We start from the raw sequence: 11,681 nt of genomic DNA, 5'->3' as shown, positions 1-11,681 counted from the left end.
TTTGTACGCCTGCGCAGGCTGGAAGCTAGGAGCTGAAACGGACTTCTGCGCCTGCGTAGAAATCTGTCCGCGGCGAGGTTCCTCACTGCTCCAGTAAGGAGGGAGACGTGTTCCAGAGTCCACAGTGCGCGTGCGCGAGATTTTCCCTTCCCGGAGGGAAGGTACTGCATTCCTGACCGTTGGGCAAGGCCGCCCTCTCCTGGTTGCCTTGGCAACCGCGTGAAGGGTGCGCTTGTCTCTCCCGCCGCGCAGGCGCAGGAGACGGTTGGAAATACTACGTCCGACAAAAATACTAGCTCATTACCGCCCCCTGGCGGGCAGGCGGAACCGTCCGCCCAGATAGCCCCTGGTCCCCGCGGTGGCCGCGGCTGGAGGTCATTGAGTCCCGCCTCCTGCCGCCCCCCCGCTGCTCGGGAGAGCCCAGCCAGGTGTGTCCACACTTCTCTTCCAGAGCTCTGCTCCCCCTCTCGAGTTTCCTGGGGCACAGCTGCTTCTCCCCCTCCCACCTCTGCCTCCAGGGGGCTAATTACACCCTGTCCTCCCCAACCTCCCCGCTTCCCGCCTGACCGCCGCTCCCTGGAACCAGCTCACCAGCCCCGTCACCATCTCCGTGGCGACAGCCGCCCCCTCCCAGGCACGTCCCCCTCCTAGGAAGAGGCTGAGGCCCAGTTTATTCCAAATTTTTACGTCTCTTTTAATTTAAATTCTCTGAATAATTCTCTGTCTCACGTGGAATGAGAGTGGTCTGTCCGGGAATGTGGGTGGGCAGCTCCTGGCTGGGGAACAGGCGGGCCAGCCTCTCCCGGGACCCGGGGCATACACAGACTCCCCCGCGTCCCCCGGAGAGAGGGGCACCCAGCCAGCCGGCGTTCCCGGGAGCGAGGGGCCCGGCGAGGGCAGGGCTGGCGCGGCCCGCGTGGCGGCGAACGCCGTGTTTAGGAAGGGGAGGCGGCTCTGGGGAGCCTGGCCGAGGGGGACCCCTCCCACCGGGGAATGAGGAGGATGCTGGGACGGCGGGGGAGAGGGGACAGGTCTATATACAAGGGGCCCCGGGGTGGGAGTGGGGGCCTGCGGGAGGAGGAAGAGCGCGCGCAGAGACGCCGCCCGCCCGTGGAGGCCCCTTGCGGAGCGCCCGGCTCGTGCACCCGGGCCGGCATCACCGCTTGAAGCGGTAGGTGATGGGGAGCAGCAGCTTGCTCTTCTTGAGCGCCTGCACCTTCTTGAGCGTCTCGTCGTCCAGGGCCAGGAAGCAGCGGCGGGAGTACTCGAGCAGGCGCTCTTTGGAGGGGTCGAACTCTCCCACCTCGGCCAGCTTCTCTGGGGCCACGATGAGCAGCTCGGCGATGGGCGTGGTCAGCGCCACCGTGTTGCGGTCCACGCGGTGGTGCTCGAAGGCCCGCGACATGCTTTTCAGCTTCTGGAAGGTGCCCAGGATCTTCTTGTAGCGGCAGAGAACCCCGTCCGCGTCCTTCACTGCGGAGCCCGAGCCCGGGGTGGGGGGCAGAGAGGGAAGGAATGGGCACGGGGAGGGAAGGGCCAAGGCCGGGACGGATGAGGAGTCCAGTCCAGGAAGGCATGGAGAACACAGAAAACAGGAGGAAGGGGAGACGGGACAAGTGCAGGTGGAGTTCGGGCCAGGGGGAAATTGAAGGTAGGCCCAGAGAGGATGAGGAGAGAAATGAGCAGAGACTGGGTTAAACCACCTGAGCCACAGCCCCCTCCCACCCCGCCCAGTCAGGTAGCTTCCAGCGCCCTCCTCGTTTTCACTGATGAGGAAACTTAGGCTCGGGAAGAGTAAGGAAGTGCCCAAGGTAGCCCTGCTGGTGAGGGTGACCCAAGACGTAAGGAAGGTAAACCCAGGACCACACTTGGGTGGGGGGGCAGTGGAGCCAGGTCTGGTCTTCTCACAGCTAAGGAGGCCAAGGCTTGGAGAGGAGAGGGGACCTCTTGGGAGGACACACAGCAGGTCCGCGCACCACACCGCTCAGCGCCCGCCCCGCGCACCGCGCTCACCCCGCTGCCTCTCCCGGGCCTTGGGCTTCCCCAGGCGCCTTCGGCCCGCGCTTCCCTTCTGCCTCTGCCGCCGCCTCTCGCTGGCGCTGCCTTCTTCGGACGCTCCGCTGAGGGAGGAGGCTGCTGACTCCAGGTCGGAGGCCTCGCCCCCAGCCCCTCCCCGGCTGTCCCCCTCCACTCGCCGGGGCCCGGGCTTCACCCGGCAGTGGTCCTCTGGGGAGAGAGAGAGAGACACACACACACACACACACACACATGAACTGCGGGACCAGACATCACATCACAGATCCCAGGGGGAAAAGAGGGGGCCTCCGTGCCTGGAGGCCAAGTCCCCAAACTGGAGTCCCCAAAGAGATACACGGACAGAGAGTGAAGTATAGACGCAAGGATGGCTGAAAAAAATAGAACCGGCTGGAGTTTGGGGGAGGCAGTCATGGACAGGAGTTTCCCCAGAGGCCTGGGTTGGTAAGAGGTCTAGGGAAGGGGGCCAAGTTGACCAGAACCAGAGATCCCAGGAGGGTCTGTGACTACATGGGGTTCCCATAGTAGAGGAGGAGCTTTCTGGGGACTTGATGGGACCTCCAGAGAGTGGAGTCTGGAAACCCAGGAGGCAGGCAAAACCTTGGCTGGGTGGTGTGGTAGACCCTGAGATATTGGGGGCTCTGGGCCTGGTGGGCTGGGGAAGGTGACCACTTCTGCCTGGATAGAGGGAGCCAGCTGAGGCTCAGACAGAGTCCTCCAAAAGGTGAGTTAGGAGACGGGTCTGGTGTTGGGTCCCCACTGAGAAAATCCAGAGGCCCTGGGGCCCAAACACTGGGGGAAGGGGACAAGTTGCCCAGGATGGAACCATCAGAGTGAGGAGATGGTGCTAGGTGGTGGTGACCCAGGCTCCAGAGCAGAGGAACAGCCAGATATCCAGAGGCTGGGGTCCCTAGTAACTAAAACACCAAGAGACCACAAGCCCCCCTTGCCCAGACTTTTGAAGGAAAGCGGTGAGTTCACAGAGAGGGATGTGGGAGCTTTTGAGGTGACTTCGCAGCCAGGGAGTTGCAAGGGCCCCGCTGGGGCTTCCATGGGGGATGGTCTCCAAGATATGGACTAAAGGTCTGGCAAAGGAAAGCCCTGACCACCTGAGGAAGGGGATGAGTGTAGTGCTCAAAATAGATTAGCAAGCAGGGCATGGCATCCCACCAATCAGAAGAAAATACTCGCTGTAAACTGCCTTGGCCTTAGGACAGCATGAATATCAGCTGTGGGAGCTCCCTGGGCTGCTACTGGTCAGGAATTATAGCAATGCCAGGTAAGCAGGCGAAGGCTGCCCAGAACTCCGAGGCAGGGTATGGGGGAAAACAGATGCTGAGATCCCCACCCAAAGAGGTCCCACCAGCTGAGTCCAGTGGCAAAGGACTTGATGTCTTTGCTGCGGAAGGAGCATTGATTAGCCAAAGTGTGGGACAGGATGGGTGGGAAGACAGGGTATCAAACAGGGCTGGGGGACAAGGCTGGATGCCTGGACTCTTGGTCCTCCAAGACCAGGCTGAGGTGAGGAGCAGGCCCCTGAGGAAACACAAAGGACCAGGGTGGAGATGAGGGAGGCTGCCCCTAGCAGTCAGGAAGAAGGAACCTGGACACTCAGGTCCCAGAGTCCCTGAAGGCACCGTGGGCTGAGGAAACAGACTTCAGGGTGCTTGAGGCTGGTGCGATTTGGGGGAGCCAACAGGGAAGGCAGGGGATAGACAGTACCTGGGGATGAGAGACCTTGGACATCAAGCAAGAAGGAAGCTGGGCTTGGGGTCCCCAAAACAGGCAGAGGGCTAGCAGAGAGGTTAAGATGCCAGTTCCCCACAGAGCCAGCCGAGCAGTGGGGCTTCAGGCCGGTGGGCGATCTGGGTGCCAGAATGCCCAGGAGTGGGACAGGGAGGGGACTATATCAGTGCCCCCCACACCTGCATCCATCCGGGCAGAAGAGATGAATTTGTCCAGCTGACACCGCAAGAAGTCCCTCTCTTCCTCCAGGTCCTCTATTCGCTTCTGCAACCAGGAGTTCCTCTCCAGGGCCATGTGTAGCTGGGCCTTGACGCTGTTCATTAGGGCTAGGGTGGGGGATGCAGCTTCTGGAGGCTCTGGGCACAGCAGGGAACAGCAGGGGACACAGGTCACATTCCAGGGCTCTGGTGGCACCCCGCTGGTTCCAGTCCCTCCATGACCCCCTCAGCTCACCCTCGAAGTTTCTCCGAGAGGGGCTCAGACTGTAAAAGATCTGTGAGTCTAGGTGGGGCGCCTCATCGAAGGGGATGGAGATCTCGAAGGCCTCATCATCCTTCTTCACTGGAGAGGAGAGGCCCGGGGTCACCCCAGAGAATTCCCCGGCCTCCTCTGGCCACCCCCAACCACAGCAGCCCTGGGCAGGAGGGGGCAGGGTGGGCAGGTTACATTGGGACAAGGGTGGGGAAGGGGACCCAGCTTCCTCACTTGTCCGCCTCCGGCTGTTTCGGTCATTCATGGCTCTGCTTCCTGCGGACCTGGCAGCTGAGCGCCTCAGGGGCACTGGACAGAAACAGCAGCCACAAATGGAGGGACGTGGACGGACTCGGGGGCCCTGGCCCCTCAGAAGTGAGAGAGGAAGGACCTGTGGGCCTGGACTCCAGGACTGAGGTGAGGTTTCAAACTCCTGGAATCTAGGGAATGAGGGTGCCGGGGGCCCAGACACCTAGGTCCTGGCGGAGAAGTGGACTGGGGACCTGGGCTCCTGAGTATTGAGGGAAAAGGGAGCTGGAGCCCTAAATTGCTGGTTTCCCATGGGGTGGACAGAACAGGGACACCCTGGCCTGCATGGGAAAGACCCTCATCACAGGTCACCTCTCAGCCGAAAGAAGCGGTGGGTGCAGGGGGGGAAACTGTGCCCCAACTTCCAAGCACAGCGTGCAGATCCAGCCCACGCGCGGTGCCTCCCCCCGGGGAGCCCCACTCCCCTCCCCCGCACTCGCGTGGGCGAGCAGGACCCCTCCCCCATGATGGGGGGGTGCTGGATGCGTGCGCAGTACGAAGGAAGGTCACGCGTGGGGATGCGCCCCCCGCCCCCGCCCTTTGTCCCGCGGGTGGGAGGGGGGAGCAGTCGTGGAAAGAAGTCCCAGCGAGGGCATGCACCAGGCCAGGGGTGCAAACGCGGCCACCATCCCCCGCCCGTGGATGCCCGGGGTCCGAGGGGCCGGGGTCCCCCGCGCTCACCCACCCGCGCGCGGAATCCGGGCCGGGGACCGATGGTGGCGGCGGCGCCCATGCCCGGCGCCGGGGAGCGTCTGCAAAGTGTCACGGGGAGCGGAGGGAAGCGCCCACCCACCCGCGAGCGGGCGGGGCGGCGGAGTGGGGGTGAGAGTCTCGGAACTGGGCGGCAGGGCGGGAGCGGACGCGGGGACTCGACTGGTCCCGCCAGCCCGGCGCTCCTCCTCCAGGAGTCCCCCGGCCCAGGTGAGAACCGCCGTTTGCGGCAGAAGCCAGGGGATGCACTTGCATGATGGCCCCTTATGGCGCTCCCCCCCGCCCTCGCCGAAGCCCAGGCAGGGAACGTCACGAAATTCCCATCCTGGAGAGCTGGCGCGGCTCCGGGGGTCCCCTGGGTGGGTGGCGATGCTCGGAGTGGCCCGGTACAAGGCAGAGGAGTGCGTGAGACAGCCAGGAAAGTTGAAGCGAAAGGAGAATCTCATTTTGGCGATCTCCCAGGAACTGGCTGGTGCAGACCTCCCAGCTGCCCCCATCTCCCACAACCAGACCCAAAGGATGTAAAGGCCAAGACGGGGAGGGGGGTGTTACCCCCTCCCCAAAAATGAGGGCCAGGAACATACCACCCCACCCCCACGTTGGTGATTAAGAGCTGGCTTTAGAGCAGAGCTGGATTCCTGTCCTGACCGCTCCTGTTGCTCGCCAGCCTATTTACGCACCTGTAAAAGGGGAAGGTTATAATCCCTTCTAAATTCCTTTGCGAGGATGCCGTGAAATGACACACGCAAAAGCTCAGCCCAACGCCCCGCCATAGTCAGGGCTCAAGATCAGTGCACTTAGTAGTATTTGAGATCAGATGGTGGTTATGAACATTGCCTCTGCTTCTTTCCCACCCTGGGGAATACGTATGGGAGATTTGTTCTGCCCAAAAGGGGGTCAGAAGAATAATTGAGGCCTAGCACAGTGCCTGGCACAAAATAGACAGGAAAGGAAAATGAATTAAGGAAGCAGATGTCTATTAAGCTTAAGGCTCAACTCCGCCTCCCTTCCTCCTTCTGCTCCATGCTCTGGAATTCTGCCAGCCCTTATGAGAACATGGTTTTCATCCTATGGAGAGAGAATCTAAATGTCTGCACCACCTGGAAAGCTGTGACCACACTCCTCCTCTCTTTGACTGACTTCACAGATAAACTGCAACCTGGATCTAAAAGTCCACGGGGAGCCACCTGCCCTAGATTGGTCTTTTTCAATCTACAGGTTGCTGGGTGGAGAATTCAATATAGTAGGATGGACTCAGCAGTTAAAAAAAATAATGTCAATGAAAGAAACATTCTCATGCCCCGTACATACCAAAGATAACTATTGTTAAAGAAACTATTCACATATATTTTGTGTATTTGTATACTGGGTTGCCATATAAAGTGTGTTTGTTGCAGTGGATTGTGGTTTAAAAAAAATTTTTTTTTAACTTAAAAACACTCTTCTCAGATGACACAGGTCTTCAAGAGCTGAGGTGGGCCCAACTCCAGTGCAGGCCAACATTCCCATTCCCCAGCCAGGTAAGCTGAGGCCTGCGGTGGACCAGGTACTTGCTGGGGTCTCCCTGCTAAGCAGCCGTCAAAGATGCTCCAAGGCGCTGTCTCCAAAAACAAACATCAAGTGCTCAAAGTGGGAAACATGTTTATTGTTTGTCCAGTCTCAGGCCTGGTTGGGCGTTGGGAGGCAGATCTGGGGCCCCTTTCCCCAATATCAGCATGGAGGCCTTGAAAAAATTATACTGATTCATGAGCTCCAGCACCTTTTATGAGGCCAGAGAATGTCCACACACTGCACTGTCCCCCCACCCACCCCTCTAGTCCAAGCTTCACCATGGCCATGGAATATCTGGTGTCTTTGAGGCTAGAGGACTCCATTCTGTGTGAGGTCTCATTCCCATCAAAGCTCCAAAACAGGAGAACCTGAAGATTACTCACGGGCTCCTCCTTCAGGCATGGTTCAGCCTCCAGGATGAGGTTGGTCTGTGTTTATGTCCAGGGCCCTGGAAGCCAACCTCCAGGCACCAGGTGTCCCCCTGAGTTCCATGGCACCTGGGGCACGGGGCAGCCCAGCTCATGGGTGCTTCCACCGAGTGTGCTTCTGCAGCGTGTTCTGCTCCATAAAGCGCCGAGGGCAGTGTGGGCATTGAAATGGGCGCTCCCCTGAGTGCACCCGGCTGTGCTGGGCCAGCTCACCTGCATCCCGGAAGCGGCGAGGGCAGAGTGGGCAGCCATGGGGCCGCCCACCACCTGCCCGATGAATGGAGTGGTGCCTCGCCAGGTGGCTGGCCCGCTTAAATGCCTTCCCACAGGTGTCACACTCGAAGGGCTTCACCTCTGAGTGAGTGATGCTGTGTCGCTGAAGGTAAGACATGTACTCAAAGACCCTTGAACACACGGGGCAGCTGTAGCACTTTTTCTGGGCTGAGGCCCCATCAGCCCCTGGCTCCCTCTGTGACTCCTCACCCACCAGCACTGTGTAGGGGACACCCTGGGTGTCAATGAGAAGGTAGTGATTGGGCATCGGAGGGGACGAAGTCTGGGGAGAAACCGTGGAGGAGGAAGGTCCAGGTTCTGGGGACCGGCCTGTCCGACGGGGAGGGTCCTCCATGGCCTCACTGGAGGAAAGTGCCAGGGGCTGAGGGGACGGCAGCACCAGCATCCGGAGGGGTGGCTGAGGACTGGTGCATGGGAGACAGGAGGAGAATGTTACATAGAGAGACGCTCAGCACCACAGGCTCCACTGTTTTCCCTCTATATACCCGGCCCAGGACCTCTGCATCCCCCTGCCGTCAGTCTTTCTTCTACCCACCCCACTCTGTAACCCTCTGTAAGGTTCCCAGGGTCTCCCTTCTTTGAAAACCTCCCCTATCCTTGGTGCCCCACCACCTAGTGTACTCACAGGATCTCTTTATCCTCCATGCACAGCCAGGACCTCGATCTCTTTCCCCTCTGTGCCTTCCCCAGGCCGCTGAGTGCCCCACCCCATAGATCTCCAGACCTCTTTTTCCTCTATATGACTTCGAACCGGGTCTGAGTGTTGGTCCATTCTATACACTCCACTCAGAAGCCTTTTCTACCAGCTCTACGTAAGGCCAAGCCTCCTCCAGTGGACTGTAAACTTAGGATCTCCAGGCTCTAACCCGCCCTCTAGCCTCCTCCCTTAACAACTCTGTGCCTCCTCCCCTCACCCACCTACCTACCTCCAGGTTCTCTCTAGTCCTCGCCCATCCACCACCACCCCCAGCTTTTTCTAGTTCCTAGCGCTCTCCAGGAGCCCACTCTCGGGTCCCGTGGCCCTCGCCTTCTATGCCTACGTAAGTTCTCGGTAGCGCCCCTCGGAGCCCCAGAACAGCACCCTCCGGACGCCCGCCCCGCGCACAGGTATTCCTCCACCCGGCCCCGCCCCTCTCCGCCGCCCGCTCCCAGTTCCCTCCCTCCTCCCGGCCCCCGTACCCGGTGCAGCAGCCTCTCAGGTCCGGGCGACTCCAAATGGCCCCAGGATGCCCTCGTAGTTGCAGGCGGCGGCGGGACGGGGGGCCTCTAAGTGTCCCCTAGGAGCAGGCGGCGCCGGGTAAAGGGAGAGAGAACCCGGGGAGAGAGAAGAGGGTCCCAGGGAGGAAGGTGGGGGCGGGGCGCCTGAGCCTTCGCTAAACACCTCCGGCCGGAAACACACTCCCAGAGAAAGGTTCCCAGGTGCTCAAGGTCCAGTCACCGGCCCCCCCCCCCCGCCCCCCACCAACGCCCCGCCATCCAACACACACACGCCCAAGTAAGAACCTGAAAATGGAGTGCGGAATGTTTATTGAGCAAAGGGTGGAGGTCGTGAGCAGAAGAGGGGGAGATACAGAAATGAACCACACCGCGCCCGTGCTCTTTTGTTATCTCTTCTCCTCTAGGACAACAACCGGTTCACCACTTCAGATAGCAGAAAACCAAGGCTCAGAGAGAGGTCACTTCATTTGCAAAGGCTCACAGCACAGATGGACCGGAACCCAGTTCCGACTGGCTCCCAGGTCCAGGGAGGGGCAATGACTTTGGTCTACATCACACAGCTAGAAAGAGGGGGAAAGAATGATGCTTCCCCTTTTGAAGATGGGGAAACTGAGGCCCAGAGTAAGGCAGTAACCTCAGAGCCAGGGAGTGTGTGTGGGAGTGACGCTGTGTGGGTCAGACTTGGTGGCCCAGAGAGGGGCAGGACAGCACAGGCCCGGTCGCGAGCTTAGTGGAGGCGCACGTGCTGCGCCAGCTCCGCGGCGTCCTGGAAGCGGCGTGGGCAGAGAGGGCAGGTGTGCGGTGGACCGGCGCGGGCGCGGTGCGTGGCGCGGTGCCGCGACAGGTGGCTGGAGCGCTTGAAGGCCTTTCCGCAGGCGCCGCACGTGAAGGGCTTGAGGTCCGAGTGCGATACACGGTGGCTCTGCAGCCGCAGAGGGCTAGCAAAGACACGGGCGCACTCCGGGCAGCTGTAGCCCTTGCGAGGACCGGGCTCTCCCGGGGGCGCCTCGCGCTGGGGCGGTCCCCGGGGCTCCTCCTCCAGCTGCACCGTATACGTGTAGGGGACCCCGTTTGCGTCGATGAGTAGGTGGCGGCCCAGCCGCGGGGGTCGGGGCCCTGCCGCCGAGGAAGGAGTGGAGGAGGGGCCTTCCGCCTTGGGGAAAGGGGGAGCCTTGGGGGACGGTGGGTCCATGGCCTCCGGAGAGGAGGACCGAGGGTGGGGTGGCCGCGGCGGCAGCAGCAGCATCAGGAGCGGCAGCTGGGAGCGGCGGAGGGGAAAAAAGTTAAAATCGCCACTTCCTTTTAGGAAAAGCTTCCTAAAAGGGAAAGCGTCCCCATCTCACTGCTTGTTACCCTTTCTGCGCCACTGACCTCAACAAAATAAAAACTCTGAGTCCAGTCCAGATTTCCCAGCTTCCATCAACCTGCATTGAGAATGGCCCCCACCTGCAAAACCCCGCCACAACCTTCCCTTCCTCCAAGGCCCTCCTCTCAGCCCCCAGGTCTGGTCTGAGGGCGTGGTCCTCCCACTTACCTTACCTTCCCTCCCCTTCCCCCACCCCAGGAGGCAATCAATCTCCAAGTCAATTTCTTTGTTTTGTTTTCCCCGTAACCCCAGTAAGAACTATTTCCCCCTTTACATCTCACACTGGAGGCCCTCCCGGATGTGTCTAATCTGTCAATTCTTCTCTTCCCAATGTCCAGCCCCAGCTCAGGTTGCATCCTCTGTCCCCCGCCCCCCATCAGCCTGCAGGCACTCCCAGATCTCCATCCCACTAGACGCCTGAGGGCCTCTCTCACTTCCTGTCTAGGTACATCCCAGAGCCCCACTAACCCAATTCCCCACATTTCACTAGGTTCCGCTATCCTGTTCCTACACTTTGTCTCTCAAGGTCTTGCCATCCTCTCTGTTTCATCTATACATCCCTAGGATGCCCCAAATGTCTTCCTTCTATAAACCCCAGGGCTCCGCCTCCCTTCTTGCTACCTGCTACCTTCCCCGCAAGGGTCCCCCCGACCCCTACATATGACCCTAACATTTCTACTTCTTTCTATAGCCTTTGGGGGCCTCTTTCCACTCTCCGTTATACATACCAGGACCGTTGGATGCCCTTTCCTACTCTACCTCTCCCAAGCCCCCTTCCCTCCTTTCTAGATACATCTGGCATCTCTATTTCTCCTCCTCTTTAACTCTTGTTAGGAGGGGTCCCTCCCCCTGTTATACACAGCACGGCCCCTCCACCCCTCTTGCACTCTGCTTCTCTTCCTCCTGTGAACCCCAGCGCCCGGGCGCCCTCCATACTCCCAGGCGGCTACAACCCCTGGGGGGCCCTCTTATTCTCCTTTTGTCCATCCATCCGGACCCCACAGTCTCCCTCCCCGCCACACCCCACCCCCACCGCCGAAGGCCCCAGCTCACTCCCCCTAGCCTTGCCCGGCCTCGGCGCCGGCCCCGAGCCAGGCTCCTCCCTCCATCCCGGCCCCCGTACCCGGTGCAGCGGCCTCTCGGGTCCGGAGGAGCGGGCCGAGGTCCCGGGCGGCCCCGGGCTTCCTCTGGCGAGCGCCGACGGCGGGACCAAGACTTCCGGGCAGCTCCGGGCCGGCGGCGCCGGGGACGCGGGGACTGGGGGCGCGGGGGCGCGAGGGGCTGCGGCGTCCCTGGGAAAGGGAGCCGGCCGGAAACGCTCCAACTCCACGCGAAGGTTCCGTCGCCTCTGAGGCGGCTGTTCCCCGAGGCCGGCCCGCCTTTATGGAGCGCCCCCGGGGGACCGGGGGACCGGAGACGCGGGGCCCGCCAAAGAAGCCGGTCCCCCTGCTCCCCCCTCCACCTCCTGAACAGGAATAATTCAATCGCTTTGACGGAGATCAGCTAATAAACTGAGGTTAAGCAAGGTTAAGTCTTTTGCTCGAAGTCCCACA

General features: G+C 60.8%; 3 protein-coding genes across 5 annotated transcripts; all 3 read right to left on the bottom strand.

The window, feature by feature from the left end:
* Positions 1-675: 675 nt before the first annotated feature.
* CCDC106 (coiled-coil domain containing 106) lies at positions 676-5,495 on the bottom strand. Of its 2 annotated transcripts, none has more exons than XM_045532940.1 (6): positions 5,246-5,495; positions 4,486-4,560; positions 4,234-4,341; positions 3,960-4,136; positions 2,014-2,226; positions 676-1,473 (listed from the first exon to the last, which is right to left on the bottom strand). In XM_045532940.1, exons 2-6 carry the CDS (start codon positions 4,514-4,516, stop codon positions 1,157-1,159), a joined length of 846 nt encoding a protein of 281 aa, XP_045388896.1. In that variant the 5' UTR covers positions 4,517-4,560; positions 5,246-5,495; the 3' UTR covers positions 676-1,156. The 2 variants fall into 2 exon arrangements, with proteins under 2 accessions (XP_045388896.1, XP_045388897.1); XM_045532941.1 differs by having other exon boundaries at positions 4,486-4,730; positions 5,242-5,260.
* Positions 5,496-6,895: 1,400 nt separating this feature from the next.
* On the bottom strand, positions 6,896-8,897 carry ZNF581 (zinc finger protein 581). 2 transcript variants are annotated; one of them, XM_045532934.1, is made up of 2 exons: positions 8,724-8,897; positions 6,896-7,948 (listed from the first exon to the last, which is right to left on the bottom strand). In XM_045532934.1, exon 2 carries the CDS (start codon positions 7,927-7,929, stop codon positions 7,342-7,344), a length of 588 nt encoding a protein of 195 aa, XP_045388890.1. In that variant the 5' UTR covers positions 7,930-7,948; positions 8,724-8,897; the 3' UTR covers positions 6,896-7,341. The 2 variants fall into 2 exon arrangements, with proteins under 2 accessions (XP_045388890.1, XP_045388889.1); XM_045532933.1 differs by lacking the exon at positions 8,724-8,897 and adding an exon at positions 8,170-8,633.
* Positions 8,898-9,054: 157 nt separating this feature from the next.
* Positions 9,055-11,122, bottom strand: ZNF580 (zinc finger protein 580). Its single transcript, XM_045532932.1, has 2 exons — positions 10,134-11,122; positions 9,055-10,020 (listed from the first exon to the last, which is right to left on the bottom strand). Exon 2 carries the CDS (start codon positions 10,006-10,008, stop codon positions 9,490-9,492), a length of 519 nt encoding a protein of 172 aa, XP_045388888.1. The 5' UTR covers positions 10,009-10,020; positions 10,134-11,122; the 3' UTR covers positions 9,055-9,489.
* Between the last annotated feature and the right edge of the window lie 559 nt (positions 11,123-11,681).

Source organism: Lemur catta, chromosome 19 (assembly GCF_020740605.2).
Source record: "Lemur catta isolate mLemCat1 chromosome 19, mLemCat1.pri, whole genome shotgun sequence".
Classification (NCBI taxonomy): Eukaryota; Metazoa; Chordata; class Mammalia; order Primates; family Lemuridae; genus Lemur; species Lemur catta.
This window is presented reverse-complemented; position numbering and strand designations above follow the sequence as displayed.